General features: G+C 40.8%; 1 protein-coding gene across 9 annotated transcripts in view; it reads right to left on the bottom strand.

The window, feature by feature from the left end:
• MTCL1 (microtubule crosslinking factor 1) overlaps positions 1–20,604 on the bottom strand; it is a 123,698-nt gene that overhangs the window by 51,201 nt on the left and 51,893 nt on the right. For 4 of the 9 annotated variants that reach the window (XM_074340351.1, XM_074340353.1, XM_074340355.1 and 1 more), the window contains exons 4-5: positions 1,969–2,028; positions 750–827 (exon numbers count right to left, since the gene is read on the bottom strand). In XM_074340351.1, coding sequence (XP_074196452.1) covers positions 750–827; positions 1,969–2,028 — 138 coding nt within the window. The remainder of the gene's footprint in view (positions 1–749; positions 828–1,968; positions 2,029–20,604) is intronic. The other 5 variants (XM_019712598.2, XM_019712599.2, XM_019712600.2 and 2 more) reach the window with 2 other exon arrangements.

Here is a 20,604-nt window from a genome sequence, read left to right as displayed (position 1 = left end):
TTAATTTTTGCTCCAAAAGACGCATTAGAGCTGACGGTCTGGCTAGGTCTTATTTTCGGGGAAACAGTATTATTAAAACATGCTGTCATTTCTGCTCAATACCCATGTGCTACTAGGCCTGACACCAAGACTAAAGCAGGTCTTGAAAGAATGATAATCTTTGAAGCCAAGGGTGTGTGTGCATCCAACAAAGGGGTCAGACTTTTTCACTTTGTTAAGGCAGCTGGAGAACGCACTGTGCCTTCTGGTGCCGGTGTGTGGGAGAAGGGAGGCCAGGGGAGCTGGACTCAACCTGTTCTGGGAGCGGGAAGTTACTCCTTCTAACAAAATGGAGAATCACAGCCTCAGCTAAAGCTGTAGAAGGCTAGCTACCCATCTTATCTTGTAACTGTAGACTTTCTAAAATTCTGCCAAAACTCCGGGGGAGGGGGGGGTGTCTAGGCTGAATCCTAAACTGAAGGACATCAAGCTCTGGTTTCAAGAGATCATCAGATAGCTCCAGGAATGCAGTACGAAAGCAGAAGGTTGAGTCCAACTTTCCACATGACATGGTTCCTGTTGCAGGCAGAGAAGGCAAGCATGGCATGGAGGGGAGGACACACACAGAACCACCACAACCGCCGCCACCACCACCACCAGCCAAAAGGCCTTGTCAAGCAACAAAAATATATCGCTATGGGTATATATTCTTTGGCTTGCAAGTCTGACGTCTAGCCAGCACCCCAAGCGCTGACTGCTCCCATTCCTACCTTGCGCCGGGGTGCCAGTTTCCTTTGAGTTTTGGTTGCAGACCTGCAGTTCCCAAGGCGCTCCATTCCACCACTCTGCTGGACAGAAACTCCTTTCTCAATGATACTGCAGGCTGAGGGGGCACTGAACACATTCCCGGTGCCCGGGGCTTCCCAACCACTCCTGAGGGGCAGCAGCGGCTGTTCTCAGCCTGATTTACCCACAGGTGAAGGCAATGCCATGCTGTTCATTTCAGAACAGGGCAGCAGTTATCCTTTTAAGGAAAAGATCTTCCCTGGTCAAGAGTCAGTACATTGAAACATACTCAAAGCCCAGGAGGATTCAAGCACCCAGCAGTGAAATGACCGGTTTTAATCTCCCTGTTATTAGGGGATGCCAAAGTGAGACGAGGGGAGTAGAGAGGGTGGAAGGGAGCAGTGAATCTTTGGCATTCCTGCTGTTCACATGGCCTGGCCCTCCTTGAAGGGTACTCTGGGGATCAACAAGTTTGGAAAATGAAGAAACCAAAGGGAATCAGTGTGGAATTCAGAGGCAGGCTAGCAGAGCTCTTAGATACCCAGACTTACTGTGTCTAATTACTACTTGCTCTGAGAGCTTGGGGAGCTGATATCCCAATAATGCTTTTGTTCTCTCCAACACCTAATACTAGCAGTAATTTTTTTTTAAAAGGAAAAGAAAAACAAGGAATCCAGTAAAACAAGCGTTCAGAAAAGCTAAAAAAGTTCTGAAGATCACACCATGTACATAGAAAGAGCTATGCTTTTACCATCTTTCAGCAAGAACACTTAATTTTCCTTTAGGACAATTTAAGATACTGTTCAGCTTACTCATTTTAAAAAAACCAACACTCAAAACAGTGCCTTATGAATGACCCAACATTACAGTAGCTGTACTACTTTACTGTGTGAATGACTTTGAAGGCCAAAACGCTTTTTACCAGCTATGAGTACTGCCACAGCCTTGAACTGCACCAAATTATGTCTCCACACAAAGCTAGTCTGTTCTTCTCTTTCTTGAAGGAATCAACAGCTTATCAGTATGAGAAACAAAAGAGAGGAGCTGTTGGTTTGGAAAGCAAATTTTCACCATGGAGGTTTTGAATGAGTCCAAAGTTTTGGCAGGTAGTGTCAAAGACAATGCTAACACTTATTGAGAAAATTCAAAGTGAGGTGATTGCCTCTTGAGGAGATGTAACATTAGAATGAAACCTCTGCTTACCTGGTTAAAGGTTTTCTTTTCTTTGTAGGTTTCCCGACTGCCTCTTCTTTTCAGGGAACTCTGAAACAGATCCACATGACATTATGTTATGGAGGAGTCACATGCGGAACCTGCACTGGGCAGACACCATCCTCACTGGTCAGGGACACACATGTGAATGGAGGCTCTTTTCCTCACTGGAATCAATAAACCACTCAGAGTCACATTTAAATGCAGTTAAACAGCTTGGTGAGGTCTTTGAATCCTAAGAGGCTTTAAATCCTAATTATTATATTTGGGGTATTCCTCAATTATTCAGTTTAATAATTAAAAAGGAGGGTAGGTTGGATAATCTGTACCAGTGGAGGGAAGACGAGAAGAGAAAGGTAGTAAGTTTTGGAAATAGATATGTAATATTTCTGGGGCTGCCTTACCTTCCTAATTATGTTTTGTTTGGGCTAATATTAAATTTAATTGATGTTTCCTGAATGCCTACAGATAAAAGGCCAGATAAAAAAAGTGGTAGGGAGGGAGAAAAGAGTGGCCCTTGTTTATGGAGAAGACCTAACTTAAGTTGCAACACTCTCCATGAACAATCCATGACAAAACCTATATCTTAAAGCTCTAAGAGTTCATAATTGATTCATTCATGAAGTAATCTTGGCTGTGTCCTTCAGTGGGCTGGTTCCCTGCCTAGTTTTACATACATTACCAATGTACGTTTGCCTGCTATAGGCAAGAAATGTGTCTGAAATACAAACATGACTATAAATAAAAGGGTTAAGGGATGTCTGAAATGGAATAACAGGGAGGCAATGCAGTTCATGCTACAGTAAAGTATGAAGACAGAAAGAACTGACTGGCAGAAGAGTGAGAAGCATCCTAGAGGAAGACAAAGGAACTCAAAACTTGAAAGGATTCGTGTTCCTGTGACAAGTTGGAAGAAAGCAGTTTGGGTAGTGAAGACTTGCTGGTTATCACTCAGACCTTGGCAAGCCTGTGAATGGGAAGAGATTCTCCTTGATGGCCACCCCTCTTGCCTCTGAAGCTTCGCCCTAACTGAGGCGTGGACGTGAGTCCTCTGGGAGCTCACCTTGTGGCGGGGCTCAGAGCCCTCTCTGCTTCACTCCTTTGCTGCAACCCACATACCAAAACAGCTGGGGAAGGAGGCCCTTACACAAGTCACTTACATCACAGTCAGATCTTTTGTTAATTAACTCAGTTGTTTACTTTTTTTTTTTTTTTAACAGGATTTTATTGGGTAACAGTGTGTACTTCCAGGACTTTTTCCAAGTCAAGTTGTTGTCCTTTCAATCTTGGTTGGGGAGGGTGCAGCTCAGCTCCAGGTCCAGTTGCCGTTGTTAGTTGCAGGGGGCGCAGCCCACCATCCCTTGCGGAATCGAACCAGCAACCTTGTGGTTGAGAGGATGTGCTCCAACCAACTGAGCCATCCGGGAGCTCAGCTCAAGGTGCTGTGTTCAATCTTAGTTGCAGGGGGCAGAGCCCATCATCCCTTGTGGCAGTTGAGGACTCGAACCAGCAACCTTGTGGTTGAGAGCCCACTGGCCCATGTGGGAATCAAACCAGCAGCCTTCGGCGTTAGGAGCACGGAGCTCCAACCACCTGAGCCACCAGGCCGGCCCATGTTTACATTTTAAGTGTCTCACTCACAGAAGAAATGGCCATGCCATTTCTTGGATGAATTTCAGGGTTAAGAAACAATTAAAATTCTAGCCATCCCTTAGCCTCTAGGAGGCTGAAGGCCTGGGGAGAAAAGGTAACTGAGAGAATCAACATGTTATAGAACCAACATGGCATGTGGGTGCTCCCTAGTCCATCAAGAGACCAGGTATAGAAGCTTGTCTCTGATCCTCTGCAGCAGAAGCAGCTTTGTTTCCTTTAGTCTTTTTGGTAAAAGCAGGGTCAAACTACAAAGAGAACCAGTCTTCTCTAACAGGTTAAGTTAAGCAAGTCTTAAGAAGGGCTTGAGTTTTTCCACCCATAATAAGTAGGTTTTCCAAAATTCTTCACACTGCAGTGAAGGAGTTTCTGTAATTTGAATGAGCTGAGTGAGATGAACACTTCTGACGATCCACTATGGAGAGGAGTTACAATGAAAAGCAGGGAGAGAGACTGTTCCCAAGGCTTTAATTCTGGGACTGTGGTGGCAATCAAGGTGGCAAGTGCGAGAGCCAGCCTTCTGCCTGCCACCCGGCATGTATCACATTCTCTCCGTGAATGGAAAACAGACTGTGCACACTCTGCAAGAAAACTACCTAGACGTGAGATGAAAGCTAGAAGTGGAGACAGTAGTTTCTGAAAATCGATGCACAATCATGGTTACTGCTTTTCAGCGGTAGAGGAAAGAGCACATGCGGAGTGAGCCCTCCTGCTGAAAGGGAGCCAAATGGGTGCCTGTGCACAGATTCCTCGGGCCCATCGGATCGGTCTTTTCCCCTTGCTGAACCCTGAATGCAACTGCGTCTGAGTCCTGTGATCCTTCTAGCGAATCAGGGAAGAAGTTGGGGGCGGTCATGGGACCGCCAACACAGATCCCAGTCACAATGGCAACTACGATGAGAAACACTGTAAGGATTAAAGTTAGCCAGAAATTTGCAGGACCTACATGAAGGAAACCATAAAATTGTTCCCAAGGTGATAGACATAAAGGAATGCTTGATGGTGTCTGATGGGAAGACCTTATGTTACAAAGATGTCACATTTCTCCCAAATCATTTTATAACTATGATGTCATTTTAACCAAATTCTTCTCTCTCTCCATATATATATATATACACACCACACAAATACTCACACACACAAATACTTTTGGTGTATTTGTGAGGGAGGTAAGGGGATGGAAGAACTTGACAAAATGATTCAAAAATTCATCTAGAACAGGGTTGGCAAACTATGGCTCTCAGGACAAACCAACCCACAGCTTCTTTCGTTAAGTAAGTTTTACTGAAATGCAGACTCCTTTACTATTGTCTGTGGTTGTTTTGTGCAACGAGAGCAGAATTGAGTAGTGGTGACAAACCATATGGCCTGCAGAGCTGAAAATATTTACTATCTTGTCTTTTCAGAAAGTTTGCTGATCTCTGAGCTAGAAAAACAGATTAGTAAAAACAGCCAAGAACACTGAAAGTGAAGAATAATAACAGTGGGTTTGTACTATTTGATATAAAAATATTAGATGATGGCTTGGTGCTGGTACAAGAATAGACATATCAATGGAACAAAACAAAGCTCAGAAATAGATTCGAGGGTATATTTTAACAACTGACAAAAGTAGCATTATAAAACAGCGGGGGGAAATGGGCTATTTGGCATAGGTTGGGGGAATAACTGTTTAACACAGGAGAAAAATAGTGAGATCCACATCATTTTTCAAAAAAAAATTTCCAGATGAATTTTAAAAATCTAGATGTAAGTAAACATAAATGAACTAGAAAAAAAGAGATGAATTTCTATTTGTTCTTTGTCTTTATAAACACTGAAACGAAAGCCAAAACATCCAAGGGAAAAATTAATAGAGTAGATTGGTGAGAGTTTTAATTTTTATATATCAAAAGAAACTATTTACAGTATTAAAAAGTAAATGACAAAATGGAAAAAAAATTTCTAACACGAGACAGGCAAAAGAGTAATATTTTGCAAGCAATATGAAAACCACCTTAATAAGAAAATAAACAAAGGGCCAATAATCACGATTAGCAATTAAAACCAGATACCACTTTTTCCACTTAGAGATTTACAGACCAAAGGACGTATGACACCCAGTGTTAGCAAGTGTCCACAGAGGCGGGCACTTACACACAGATCAGTGTGAGTAGGGGTCCTGCAGCATTTCAGGTGGGTAACTCAGCCTGACAAGTATATATGTCATGACCCAATAATTCCATCTCCGGGAATGTAGCCTAAAGAAAAATGCAGAAATATGTGCGAACACTTATGGGTAAGAATGCTCATCACAGTACCTTTTATAACAATAAATGAATACTGTGGAGGTTATTATAATAATGTTTTTGAAGAATACTTAAAAATTCAGGAAGTGTAACACATTAAAAGGAAAATATGGGTTACGAACAGCATGTATTTTGTGACTTCAATTTATAACTAATAAAATATAAATATATGTATGTGTTACATGTGTTAGAAAAGTAGACTAGAGAAATATAGATCAAAATGTTAATGGTGATTATCTTCAGGTGATAGAATTATGGGTGATTTTACGGTTCCTTTTTGTGGTTTTTCATAGTCTCCAGATTATCAACAGTGCATACTATTTCCTTTACAAAAGCAAGAACAAAAGCAACCAGGAAATTAAAATTCATACTTTAAAGAGGTGAAAGAAGAGGCAATTACTAATCTAGGTCAGATTGCAGTGGTGCTTCATCAGAAGTTATTCACCAACTTCTTGGGCCTTTTGTCATAAGTAGACATTGTTTTCATTAGCCTGGTCCTTGAGATACAACCTATACATACACTGTTGGTTAAAAAGACCAGGAAGCCCCTTAAGTGTTGGGGGGAACTGGCCAGGTACCCCACTGCACTGCAGGTCACTGGCATATGACTCCCTCACCAAGTGCCAAGCAGTCACAAGGCCCCCAGCCCAGGGTGCAGTCTTCTCCCTAGCTCACCTGCTGAGAGTGCTTTGGGCATACTGGGCAAGGAACCCTGGGTGTAGGGATGATCTGTGTGAGTGTTATTCGTGGCCAGTTCATTCCTCTGGATGACTCAGATCCAGTGGACAGTCTCAGAAACAATTTCCCAGAAACAATTAAGAGAAAGGGGAAAATGTAGACTATCAAATAAATGGAACCCATAATGCAGGATTTTCCCTCTGTTTAATTCTACTTTCTTTTTAGTCTGGCCAATTGCCAGCAAATTAACTCTAAATTCCTATTGAAAAGGAAAAAAAAATTGAGTCTGTGAATCCAAATTGAATCCATCTAAGGCTGGTACATTTGTTGAGTATTAAAGATGATTAAATAAAATATGAAGTTAGGCAATTATTTGGAGTTTCAGGTCAATTCTTAATGTTTTCTATTTTAAGTTAGTCAGTTTCTTCCAAGCAATTTCAAAAAATCTAACAAGCTCTCAATAGCTAAAGTGTCTCAGAGACAGACTTCAGGCTTAAAATTTAGATTGGTAATAAAGGAGGCAAATAAAAAATTAGGGTGCTGTAAATTATAAGTCTATATGGAAAAAGAGGGTATAGATGTAGGCAGATGATTTTCAGAATTCTTATAGATTCTTATAATTTAGAAAGTTGTTTGGGTTTGGAGGGCTGACTTACAGCACACACAGTTATAAAATCAAAATAAGAAAATGGAAGTGCATAAGTCTTCTTCCTTTTAGGAGGAAGTTATCAACATTCTTTTACCTGTATTTAAGTTCTCATTTAAGTGTTATGAGATGTGAAGAGTAAGAATTATTAGCTTCTCCTTCAGCGTGAAGTGACATGATCCTGACTGGAAGATGCCTCCTCCTTTTCCTTCCTCTCAACCAGCCCCTGAAACAGCTCCCAGGGAGACGGGTCCCCTTCACACCCGGAATCAGCACTCGGCTGAAGTCAGCTGCACCAGTTACACTGCAGGACCCAACAAACATAAAGACCCCTTGGATTCAGTGGAAAACCATCCATGGCCATAAAGGGAAGGAAACCCTCTCTCCTTGGCCCTGTTTGAGAGGATAATATGATATTAACAACTACAATTTTTTGGGTACTTACAAGTGCCAGGCACAATGCTAAAAACTCTTTCTTTGCACATCTAATCTAATTCTCAAGAGAGCCCTGAGAAGCATATATTATTATCACTGGTTAACAGACAAGAATACAGTCAGAAATTAGGTAATGTTTCAAGGTGTCCCAAACTCGGAGATGGGGCACCAACCTGACCCTGACTGCAACCCTCACTCCCAGTCACAGCCTCTGACCTCACAGCTGCCTTCCAGGGCTTCCACAGCCCAATCTCCGAGTTTGGGCTGTTTTTGTTTTCTCAAGGTTGCTAAGCCCAAAGTTGCTGAGTTTTCTCATCCAAAGAGTTTCTTCTTTCTTTACTGCTTTCCTTTCTTTAGTAAAAGAGCACAAAAGAACTATTCTAGGAATGGTTGCAAACTGCTCTGCTCATGAGATACTTCATGACCATAAAATATCTGTTGGCACTCTGCTGATTTCTGAAAGGATCTGAGGCTGCAGGCAGCAAAAGTCCTTACTTGGAAAAGATAGAAAACTATTATCAGAGGACAAAATACCACAAAGTAAATGAGGAGAAGAACAGGAAAATTATACTGAGACATTTTAGCTAAAGAAAGGTACAGTCATAAAAGTCAGAGCTGGGCTGGGATTCCCAGTAGCCAAGACAAAGAGGGTGAGGCCACAGCCACACTGTCCAGAGCATGAGGCCCACCTGAGATGGACAGAGACCACCAGCACACTCAACCTATCAAACAGCACCTTCTCCTGGTAAAGAACATGATGATAAAAATTACAGGTCGCTGCACGTGCACATTTGGGGAACATAACATATATTGCTTTGTAATATGGGCTGGTCGATTTATTTTAAACCTTAGAGACATGTATCTTGAAGCCTGGTGATGGAAAATTGCTGACTAAAACACACTACAACACACTAGACCCAACTAAAACACGACAAAATAAACAAAACTTATGATGATAAAGTAAAACTGTAAATTATCACCAGTATGCAAAAAGAAAAATGGAAAATCATGAACATTGTAAGACCATAATGATGACTACACCAAAAACAAAGTGTCCTTTCCCGGAACTGTAGGAATCCCAACTCTCAACACGCACATCCACGTAGGCACTCAGTAATACCACCAAGCATCATATCAAATGTCGTATTAGAATCCACATTGCAGAAGCCTCTACTGACTTACTTAGCAGTGAACAACAGTGGCAATTGGACATTCAGAAAAGTTGAAAATAGATAAATATGTACGCCATTTGCCTGTCAGAATTGAAGATAAGGCTTGGGTCTTTTTAAAAATAATCTGTTTCTGGCACTCACTTGTCTAGTAGAAAGAAATATATCAGTCCATCAAAAGAGGCAAATTATTTCCTTAATCTAATGAAATAATACAAAAGAAGTACTTTGAAAAAAACACACAAGCAAAGCCAAAAAATACACACATATATATATACACACACACACACATATATATGTACATATATATGTGTATATATGTATATATGTGTGTATATATATATGTATTTTTTGGCTTTGTTTGGCTTTTATATATAGCCCACTTTTCAAAGAAAATTCATCACTCATTTTTTTCAGGTGCATGTAATATGAGAAAATATTTATTTTAGTACTTTGTTTAGCTTTCAAACAAAGAACATATATGGAAAAGTTTTGAATTGTGATATTATTTCATAATAATCTGCCATCACACCCTTTGGACCTTCTAATTTGATTTTCAATATTGTTCTAAATAATAGAGTGCACTATTTTACTATAAAATTTATGCACGCATTTGTCAAAACTCATTGAATGTGAACCTAAGATCTGTGCATTTCAGTATATGTAAATCAACTCAAAAAAATTGCAAGCAAAAATGTGTATTTAAGGAAAAGTGAATTGGTGTCAACAATTTATTTCAATGTGTCAAAAAATAAGATGGGTTAATAGGTAAATAGATGGATAAACAGACATTTGATAAATCAAATATAGTAAAATGTCACTGTGAAATTTAAGAGGTGAGTATACAGGTGTTTGCTATAAAATTGTTTAAGCTATTATTATGTTTGAAAATTGTTGTAATGTTGGAAAGAAAAACATTATGCACACAAGTTTTTAATTTCACTGACAACAGTTAATACTGTATAACCATTCAAAGTATGATTACTACATATTTTAAATGACATGGGGAATTTTTTATTATATGCCAATCTTTGAAATGCAGGATAAAAACGTTAATTTAATCTCATCAAGATTAAATATTTTCATCTTTGAAATGTTTGGAAGCAAATACACTAAAATGCTAACAGGTCTTATCAACGGTCAGTAGAACTATGGATGACTTCATGGTTTTCTTTATAGACCTTTTGTATTTCTCCAAAATAATAAAAATTAATATATATTATTTTTTCAAATCAGAAAAAATGTTGTATTTTAAGGACAATAGGATTGACTCATAATGCAAACATTCCCACTAAACTTAGTCTTGTGTTGTCTTTACCTAGCCTCCCCTGGAAGTGATGTACAAGACGGATGGACTGTGCAGAAACGAACAGGAAATTCAGCTGGAAGATTAGCCCCCAGCAGGATTAGCTAGCTCTGTGCTACTGGGGATCATCAACTACATCTTCACACAGATGACAAAGAAGGGCCTAATGGACATTTGGGGACAGCAAATGGATCTGAGATTCTAATCACCCTCCCAGCCTGATGGCTCCAATTCAAAGAGGCTCCCCTACCCACTAGCCATAGGCTGACTTGCTGACCCATGTCTGGCTGAGGAGCCCTGTTATCTGGAGCCACTGCTCAGCTCCATTAATCATCTACCAAAAGGCTCTGAAATCTCAAGTGTCCCTGGCTAGCATTCTGCATAAAACCATTACTGTCCCTTGGGTAAATCTTCAGCAATTCTTTTCTCCAAGCCATGGCAACTTGAATTCCCACCTCTAACATCAATGCACACTCTCATTTAAGGGGAGAGTGGGAATGCCTGCCCACAGTTTCATGATTCCTGTGGAACAAAAGCTCTGTCAGTTGTCCAGTAGCCTCCACCACCATTCAGGGAACTGCAGATGATGTAATTAGGCAAGACCTGTAACTAAGCTGCAGTGTGAGGGACCGGATACTACTTGTTCTTGCAGCCTGAGAAACCCCTAGAGGCCAAGAGCTGCTGGGACTCTGCAGAAGGGGCTGGCAAGCCCTGCTTTCTGAGGTGGGCCAGCCAGTGAGCACTAGGAAATAAACATGCTTCCAGTAAGAGGTAACCTAGGCCCACAAGAACAGCCTGGCAGGAACAATAGCTGCCTTGGGCTAAGGATGGGTACAAAGCAGAGCAGAGGTAGAAGCTGCCCTGCTCCGCCCTGCCCAGTGTGGCCTGAAAAGGCCCCAGGAAGGACTGCTGTTACTAACAGGCATTTTGTGGAATAATGAAAACAGCCCTGGGTTTAGGTGATTAAAAGCAAGGAAGCCAGTTTTATCATCTATGGTCCTGTCTTTTGTGAACACACAGGCTAAGAAGCTTTACGCCCCAAACCATGGATATTTCTGCTAGCATGTAATGTTGCTGAGACAGAATCTCTCAGACAGTGTTTAAAAGCACAATCAGCTGCCAGACCGTGTGTTTCCACTGCAGCCCCTCAACAGCTACAGCACAGGAGCCAACATGAGAGCCCAAGCAGCCCTGCAGCATACTCTCCTCCCCCCCCCCCCACACACACACTCACACACACACACTGAGGGAGACCTGCTCTTCTCCCTCAAAGAGCTCCAACAGCTTGAACCTTCCTGAGGACCCAGCATTGTGGATTGGGGTCATGGGACAGAACTATGCTGAGGTTTAAGGACGTGGTCCTGTTAGGTATCACTTCACAGCAAAAATGCAGGGCTGCAGTGTTTATTAATGCATGTTTCTTGTGTGCAGAATGTGCTGTGTGCTGTTATAGCCACATCAGTCTAGTTTTTTGTCTTCTGAATTACACCAAATCTATAACCGGTTTCTTACAGGAAATACTCATCTGAAAAATGCAGATGTTGTTATATCTTTATGTGCAAGCTATAACAATTTAGACCTCATCTAGATATAGAAAGGCAAGGGTGTTCTTTATTCAGACTTGAGGCAGCACTTCATGAGGATGGCTCCTCCCTGGGCTGTATGTGAATCCATTTGTGCAATCAAGCTGGACTCTAATGGTTTCTGAGTTGATGGTAAAAGGGGCTTAATCAGGAAGTACCTTCTGCCTGAAAGCTTTGTCCTGCTTCCTTCCCTGATGCAGCTTCTGTGGCCATTCCCTGCTGGGACAAATCGCTCCTCTCCAGCAAGCCTGCATGCCTACTTTTGTGTCATCGCCTGTCCAAAGATGAAAGCATATGTCCCAGGTCCTCCAACCCTCGGATTCGCTGAATTCTACTGTTCAACAAAATCACTCCCACCCAGAGCAGACGGGGCTGGAGACTGTGGGAGGAAGGAAGGACACCCCATGTGTGTGCAGCATCTTGCCATTTGCACTTTCTAGGATGGACAAGAAGAATCGTGGTCCCTCACTAACCAGGAGCAAACAGAGGCTTGTAAAGGTACTTTATGCATCCAAGGGGGTGCAGGGAGGAAGTCACACCCCTCTGAGGTGTTCTGCTCCACCACACCAGGCTGCCTCTGAAGCACTGTGATGAGGCCACCAAGAGCACAGTGACTTAGACTTGAGGTATCCTTGCCCTGCCCCTCTGCCACCTGTTCTGTCAGTCATCTCTCGCCCCTCAAGTTCACCAAAACAATACACATGTGGCTGCACCGTGTTTCCATCCTTCTCATGCCTCCATCCCTTTTGAGGGTGTCTAGAAGAAAAGTCGGCAGCCAAAGGCTCGCTTGTCCCCTCCACTGCCACCTCCTCTGCTTCCAGCTTACTCGGGTGCATGTGCTTGGTCATGGCAAACATTTACTTGGGGATGCAAAAGAGCTTCGAAAATTTAACTGGTGTTCAAAGAAATAGAGTCCTTTGGAGATTTACGTAGCAAACAGCCTACAAGTAGGAAAATGCCAGTGAAAAGGCTTTTTCCCCTCCCGTTGGATGTCCACTGACATTTTCTGCTTGCCACGCAGCTCATGCTTCATTCTGGCACGACAGTGTTTGGGCCACACATCTCTGTACTCCACTCTTTTTGCTTTGACTCTTCTTTTAGGCACTTTATTTTTTCTCTTTTTATTGTCTAGGGAGTTCTAGCACTTGAGATCTCTCAGACAAATTGTAATTTCAACTCGTTTTTAAAAGCTTTCACAGTATGGCTTTAGAGAAATTTTAAAAATTCAAATTATAACTTTTTTTGCATTAGATAAAAAACTTCACTCCAAAACTGGACCAACATCTTCATGAATTTTTCAGTTTTCCAACAAGCATGTGAATACATGTAAACCACGTGTGTAAACGAGAAAGGAGAATAGGAACAAGGGCATTTGTGTCCAAATCTAGGCATAATCACTCATGGCCTGTGACCTTAGACGAGTTCCTTGAGCTCGTCCTGGTGCCTCAATTTCCTTATTTAAAAGTGGGAATAATATTAATACCTACTTTATGTAAAGGGTTCTTGTAAAGACTAAATGAAGTCATATGCTTAATAAGTGATAGCCATAAAAGGCAAATGTTGGCTTGCTAAACAATTATAATTCTTTCCTGGTTAATTTTTTCAAATGCTAATCACCCCACCCCACCCCCCTTTTTTTTTTTTCAAAGTAGAGATTAGGAGCCATTATTAATCATTCCAGCTTTCTTCTCTCTCTAGGAAAAAAGAAAACAATGTTTACACAAATGTCTTTTTCACTCTGCATGGGAAATGTGTGTTTGAAGTGTAAACTTATTTATCTGTGTGGCTTCTGTATATTCTTTTTTGCATATGGAATGGAATTTGGATTATTTAGAACTTTAAGTTCATATCACGAGCCACATAAAATCTATTGTGTAAATATCTTACTATTGTCTGTTAATAATTCACAGGAGAAATTTTAGCTTAACAAAAAAAAGTTCTCTCTCACATTAAGTGAGCATTATTTCTATCATTTCAAGGAGATAAGTAGGTCAGATTTTCCACAATGCAATTAAGTATGCCAAGAGCCAATGGCAAAATTGGCTTCACATTCAACGTCTAGGATGAGTCAAACTACAAGGAGAAACACGATGACAGCACAGGCTTGTTCCGCTATTAGATCTTAGCAGATCCCAATTATCAGAGGAGAGGCACGTGTCTTTGTGACTGACAAGGCTTTTCTTTAACATATTAACATAAAGTGAATAATAAGGTTGAGGGAGATTGGCTGAACCAAAGGATAAGTAAAAGCATGAGACAGAAAAAGGGATATAAAGAGAGTAGGAAACTTCCATACAACAGCTTCTGTCTGCTTTTAGGAAACTGAGAAGCACCCAGAGTGTGAAATGAAATGTGCTAAAAAGACCTCCACTTTGGTCATGGTGTCAGCCAGAGGGCAAATACATGAAATCTTGTCTGGATATAAACTAACATCCAACTGGAGTAACTGAGAAGAGAGTTAGAGTATGCACTTTTCATGCTTTTATAATCAGTTGGACCTGAGTGTCCTAGGTTGGCCCCTTGTAGGAGCCCCCGCTAGCTGGCCTCATGTGTGTGCTGAGAGGGCCCCTCCACGGTGTGGTTCTTTTCTCGGACATTGTTTTCCTCATTCTTTATTTCTAATCACCCTGATAATTTCTGGGTGATAATTTCTTCCACACGACTGAAAATGGACACAAGGTCTTGTCACAAGGTCTTCTTCACTCTGAGCAGATACTATACAGTTTATTAGAAATTAGGACATTTTGAATGGGCTTAAATATCCTTGGATAAAGATGTTTTTTGTACAGTTAGCAGGTTATTTCAGGCTATAAAATGTAGAGAAGACACTTAGCTACTAAAAAATAATTAAGAATGAAATTGATAAAGAGGAGAAAGACTACACAGAAACTGAAATGTAAAGCAGGACAGAAGCAGCTATTGTTGACAACAGGTGGGCACAGACATATCCCTCCAAGCACTGAGAAGGGGCAGGTTATGCATATCCCACTTAGCCTCCTGTGCCATCCCTTCTTCTCACATGTCTCTCCTACTCGCATGTCTCCTGTAGAGCCTCAGATCTCACTGAGTCTGCAACCCACAGAGTCCCCACTTGTTATCCTTCTCATTCCACTGTCCCCCATCTGCTGATACCTTCTCATTCCTCGGTTTCAGCTGCTATTGACATTGCTCCCATTTCCATCCCTGTAGGGGGTTACTGGCAGCCCCTTCATCTGTCCTCAAGAATAGAAGACACGTAGTTTTCATCATCTCTTCTCTCCTCACTCCACACTTGCAACATGCCATCCACTGCACATAATCTTTTGTATTTGTTGTCTCTCCTGCAGCCAAGAGTAGACTTGATCACCTTGATCATTCTGTTGGGTGCCTCCATGGTGGTAATGTCCCCCCATTTCAATTGATGCTGAACTATTTAGTAATGATTTCATGGGGCACAGAGATATCTCCATCTCGTTTACATGTCACTGTGCATTTGCCAGGTAGTTGCCTCTGTCTGAAGGACACTGTGTTTTGTGTTTGCAGTGGCCGCAGGCACATGGTCAGCTTTAACTACCAAGATTTCACAATACAGCTCCAGAAGCTGGTTTTCAAGATAGCATGTGGATGACATTCATTGATGTACTCTTTTACCTTCTCTTTGAAAATCTCACCCAACACAAAGATACCCTTTAAAAACTAATTATTGGAGACTCAAATGAATACTTGCACAGTAGTGTTCACTGAAGCATTATTTACAATAGCCAAAAGGTAGAGACACTCTACGTGCCCATCAACAGATGAATGGGTAAACAAAATATGGCATAAACACACAATGAAATATTATTTTGCCATAAAAAGAAAGGAAAATCTGATACATGGAGGAAACCTGAAAACATTATACTTAAGTTAAATAAGCCAGACCCACCCCAAAAAGGACAAATATTTTATGATTCTATTTATATGAGATACCTAGATTAGGCAAATTCATAGACAGGAAGTAGAATAGAGATTACTGGAGATTGGGCAGGGGATAGAAAAAGTTACTGTTTAATGGATGCAGTTTCTGATGAAAAGGTTTAAGAAATAGATAGTGGTGATGGTTGCACAACACAGTGAATGTATCTGACGCCACTGAATTATATAGTTAAAAAGTGGTAAATTTTATGTTATGTATATTTCACCACAATAAAAATAACTAATTATAACCAAATTAGTCTATTTTTAGAGCCATAACAAAGCACATCAAACAAAATTCTATGGACTGTTATAGCTTACATTTTGGATGTCACTATAAGATCCCATGACTCATTTCACTTTCCATGTGTATAATATCATACATTCCTTCTCTCCTTTTATGGCCAAGAAGCTAAGGTTAGCTAGTACTGTTTTTAATCTGTAAAATACACATTCAGATGGATTCAAACTGTTTATAAATGTTTTGAAGGCAGCTTTTAAACAGTGACCAAAGCTTTAGCAAGTTTTCTCTCCAAAGGCCTTACTTTTTTTAAACAATGGCACACATTTTTAAGTTTTATTTTATTATACCTCTAAAAGTAGTTTCTCCTCTATTTATGTTTCAAGTCAGTATATTTTAACCAACTATTACACACATGCTATCTTCATAAGAAGTAAATAATTTTTCTCAGTGATCATAACTTACTTGTGGAGAAAATGTGTATAATTTACCACAAAATATTAATGGGAGAAATTTTGATTTTTTTTCCTAGAGGTATAAAATCTTAAAACTTGTTGGAAGCAATGCAGGAAGATCTTCTACAATATTTTATATTTGCTTTATTTACATACACATGCAAATACATTGCTTGTTATGGGAGAAAAAAGAATGAAAGGAATAAAGGAAGTTGAAAATAATGGAGGTTAAGACGAGAGGGAAGTAAAAAGAAAAAAAGTTCCAAGCTTTATGTTCTATTTCTAGATATAGCTCCAGGTGACCATCTATCAGCTTCTGTGTCAGCTGAGAAGCCAAGATGATAACACCTGCTTTCTGCGGGGTGCGTAGGGCAAACCTGGTGAAATGACTATGCACCCACTTGAAGACCATCGCAAGAATGCCAGGTAAGTCAACAAACACGCTGCTTGCATTTTGCATCTAATAGCTTGTTCCACTATATCCGGACATTTTATATTCAAGATCTTTCCTCCTCACAATATTATTATTATTTATTCTCATTTCCTGTGTGAGGTATTATTGTTCTCATTTCCTATGTGAGAGAACAGGTTCAGAGAAAGTAACTTGCCTACTACTGTAGCACAGGCAGGATTGGAACCCAGTCTGTCCCCTAATAGGGGACTTTCCACACAACTGTGCTGGCGCTCTGATGAGGGAGCTGGGGAGACACCAGCTCAGATCACTGGTGGGTCGCTCACCTCCATGCTGACTGCTCTCACGTTCCAGGTTGACCAGTGAGGTTGACTCATGTCCCAGGAGAGTATAAGACAAAGAATAGTGCTGCCCTTGATATTTTGGGGGCCCCAAAGGGGGCAAAAAGCACTCCTTGTCTGACTCATGTTTATGCGTCTTTTATAATGGGAGAAAGGACTACACTCTGCAATGTACCAAGGTGGAGCACACCCGATCCCACAGGACACTGAGGCGCTATGAGCATGAGCCCTTCAAGGTCCCTGGAGAAACCTGGAATTTCAAATCATGCTACATCCTGTCAGCCAGCACACACACAGCGTACCAAAGTGTGTCCCACTCTACCCTCTTCTAGGGTTTTGTGGGTCATGGGCCAGAAACTATGATAATAATAACAAATCGTCATTTGTGGATATTATACTCTTCTCTAAAAATTTATGCCAATTATACGCTTTTCTAAAAATCCTGATCTTGAGAGGACAACCTCCTTTTAATAAGGTTCTCATTTTAAACATGTTTTATTCCCAGGAGATTGTTTTCATATTGCAACAAAGAGAACCTCTTCAACTGCCTGATTAGAAGGGTCTCAAGGGTCCTGGGGAGGGGAAGCAGTTTCACAATGAAGCAAGAACAGAGAAGAAACCTCTCTTATGTATTCCTGGCTGTGTGGAAGAAATCGTTAGCAGCTCTTCAAGCTCCAGGAGTTAGTGTTCAGGAATCTCTGAGATCAACAGCATTCTTTCAGAATCCCTCCCGAACTCAGCTCCTCAGTGATGCTAGAGACTAGGAAGGAGCTAAGGATGGATGAAAGTATGTAGCTTGAGAAATAAATGTCACATTACTCTTCTGCTTTGAGAAGCAGCATTCACTTTTAGACCTTAAGCCACAAGATGCACTTTACAGAAAAGTATGTTTGGCGACCTGTCAGACACTATCGATGAGTTTAAAAGCACAATTTGTGGTGTGATCTGCTACGTAGGTCTTTCCACTCAAAGGCAATTTTCCTCTAAAAGTGATCCCCAATGCAGAATTAAACAATAACAACTACCCCTACAACACACTCCCATCCTTTTTGTCATTTTATTCTTCTGTTCCTCTCCTATCACTATCCTAGACAGATATTCTGGAGGAGGTATTTCGATTGTATTTTACTGTCTAATAAGTGGAGGAAAAACTAGGAGGAATCTTTGAGAGAAATCTACAATGTTGTCTCATTCAACCCTCTTCATCTCTATTTTGAAAACCCTACATCTGGTTTCCTTGGCTATCAGCACAATTTGCAGTAACAGAGTCCTTGTGCCACTTACCATTGTCTATCTATTGTCTGATAACAAACACCTGATAACCAAGAATTCTCAATTCATTGAGGTCCCCTGGCCCTTGAGATGAGAACATGCCTATATATGTAATGAGCACTAACAATTTTCAGGAAAACTTCAACAGCACAAAGTAACATAATAGCTCATGTAAGATCAGACTCTTACAGATTTATCAAGTTATATAAGCTTAACTAGCATCCGAAGGCAGAAGTGCCAAGCTCATCACAAATGAGATTAATCAACCTGAAAAATTTATCTTCTGTCTTTAATTACCCAAAATCCTATGGACTAAGGAAAACCCAAGTGACAGGCACTGCTGTAATCTAGAGAAGAAAATGTTACACAAAATTATCTCCAGCTAGGAAATTTGAAGAGAGCCACAGTTACGATAACTGGGAAAATCTTTGCAGTATTGTCTGGCATAATTCCTGAGGGAAGGATTAGTGGAGTGGGTGTTACTGTCTCCAAAAATACCTTTGTGTTTGCATAGATGTGGTTCCGCAATGTCACATGGGTTAGAATGAGGAAGCATAACTCTCCTGTTACGTAGCCTGCTGTGACTTTCTTTTTTAATTTACTGGGGTGACATTGGTTAACTAAACTATAGGATTCAAGTGTACATTTCTATAATACATCACCTATACCGGGGGTGACAAAAAAAGGTATACACATGACTTATATTCATCTTTTGCTATCGGTATATATTTTAATACAGTTTTTTCCTTTCTTAAAATGTGTATACATTTTTTTGGCACCCTCTGTATACTGCATTGTGTGTTCACCACTCAGAGTCAGTTCTCCTTCTGTGACTTCTGATGGGCAGTAATAGTCACACTTGACCTCTTCACAGGTCTTTTTGCTCCCTGGCCTTCTTAGTTTTGTCAGTGCCCTGTATTTCATGTGAATTGCCTGTTACAAAGTCTGTTGGGGGTTTTCTTGGTCGCCAGGACACACATCTTTTGGCCCTACAGTGCCCGTTTGCTGATGAGGCATCCTCAGGGAAAGAGGAGTTCCACATATAATTTCCAGGGAAATAAAACTTTTCCCTGTAGGAGCTAAAATTTAAAATAATAAATAAATGGAGTTAACCATTATAGATGACTATGAAATTCTAGACATCTAGAAGTTTGGAATCTAGTAGGAGAACACCATGGTGACCCACAGAATTCAACAGTGGGAAGGCCAATATTTCTAATTCCCAGTTACTCTTTTAAGAAATATATCGTGCTTTTTCCTGCCTTCTTAAATGGAATTTATAGGATACAGGTCAACCCTGACCTCACGTCTAGGGCTCCATTACCAGCGTTCGGGAGGCTCTGGGATGGGCTCTCTGGCTGACTATCCCTGGGGCCAGCACTAGCCCCTCTGTCATCATTAAGGTGTCAGTGGAGCCTTTCCTTTGCCCTGCTCCAGACTTACCCTGCTGGTGTCAAATTGATTAGGGGCTGGGGTACTGGATGACCACAGTCATTAGAAGTAGGTAAAAAGCTGGATACTATCAGGGGAAGGGCTTAAAGAGGAAACTTTACCCACTAAATGCATCACTTGGGATTCACAACAGCTCCTTTGGGGCTTCAGAACCTATTTTTTAAGGACTCCAGGATGTTCTCATTGCTTAAAGCTGACAGCATCTGAATTCCAGATAAAGACATACTCTCATCATTCATACTTTATCTTTCTCCTTTGCCTGTAAAGTCTCTAAATTTTGTTTTCTCCAAAAAGTTTGGTTCTAGCCTTCAACATTCCTGAAATCCTATCTGTATGAGATTTGAATCTCTTGCCTTTGATATACTCATATACAATTATTTCTCAAAGCTAGCTAAGGCTGAAATCTCACACTGTTCCATAATGGAAATGTGACAAGGGCCAGAAGTCACCAAACTACCTTACAACCCCTAGAAAGGTCCGAGACCCTACAAAAGAGACCACAGCACTCATGTACTAAAAGCTCAGCACCCTACCCCTCAGACAGAGCCTCTGCTGTCACTCCAGGCCTGAGAATTCTCATTATGAATATGAGCCTAACAAAATAGATGAGAATAATCATATTTGTGTGATGTTTTATAACTTGCTGTATAACCTTCATATCAAGACCTGCTCCATGCACAACTACCTGTGAGCAAAACTTCTGTGGACTTTACAAGTGTATTCTCTCACAGAAGTGACAGTTTATCTTTCAAAGGTGGTTTAGACA

Source organism: Rhinolophus sinicus, linkage group LG09 (assembly GCF_036562045.2).
Source record: "Rhinolophus sinicus isolate RSC01 linkage group LG09, ASM3656204v1, whole genome shotgun sequence".
In the NCBI taxonomy this organism is placed as follows: Eukaryota; Metazoa; Chordata; class Mammalia; order Chiroptera; family Rhinolophidae; genus Rhinolophus; species Rhinolophus sinicus.
Note: the sequence above shows the minus strand (reverse complement) of the source record. Positions and strands in the feature narration are given on the sequence as shown.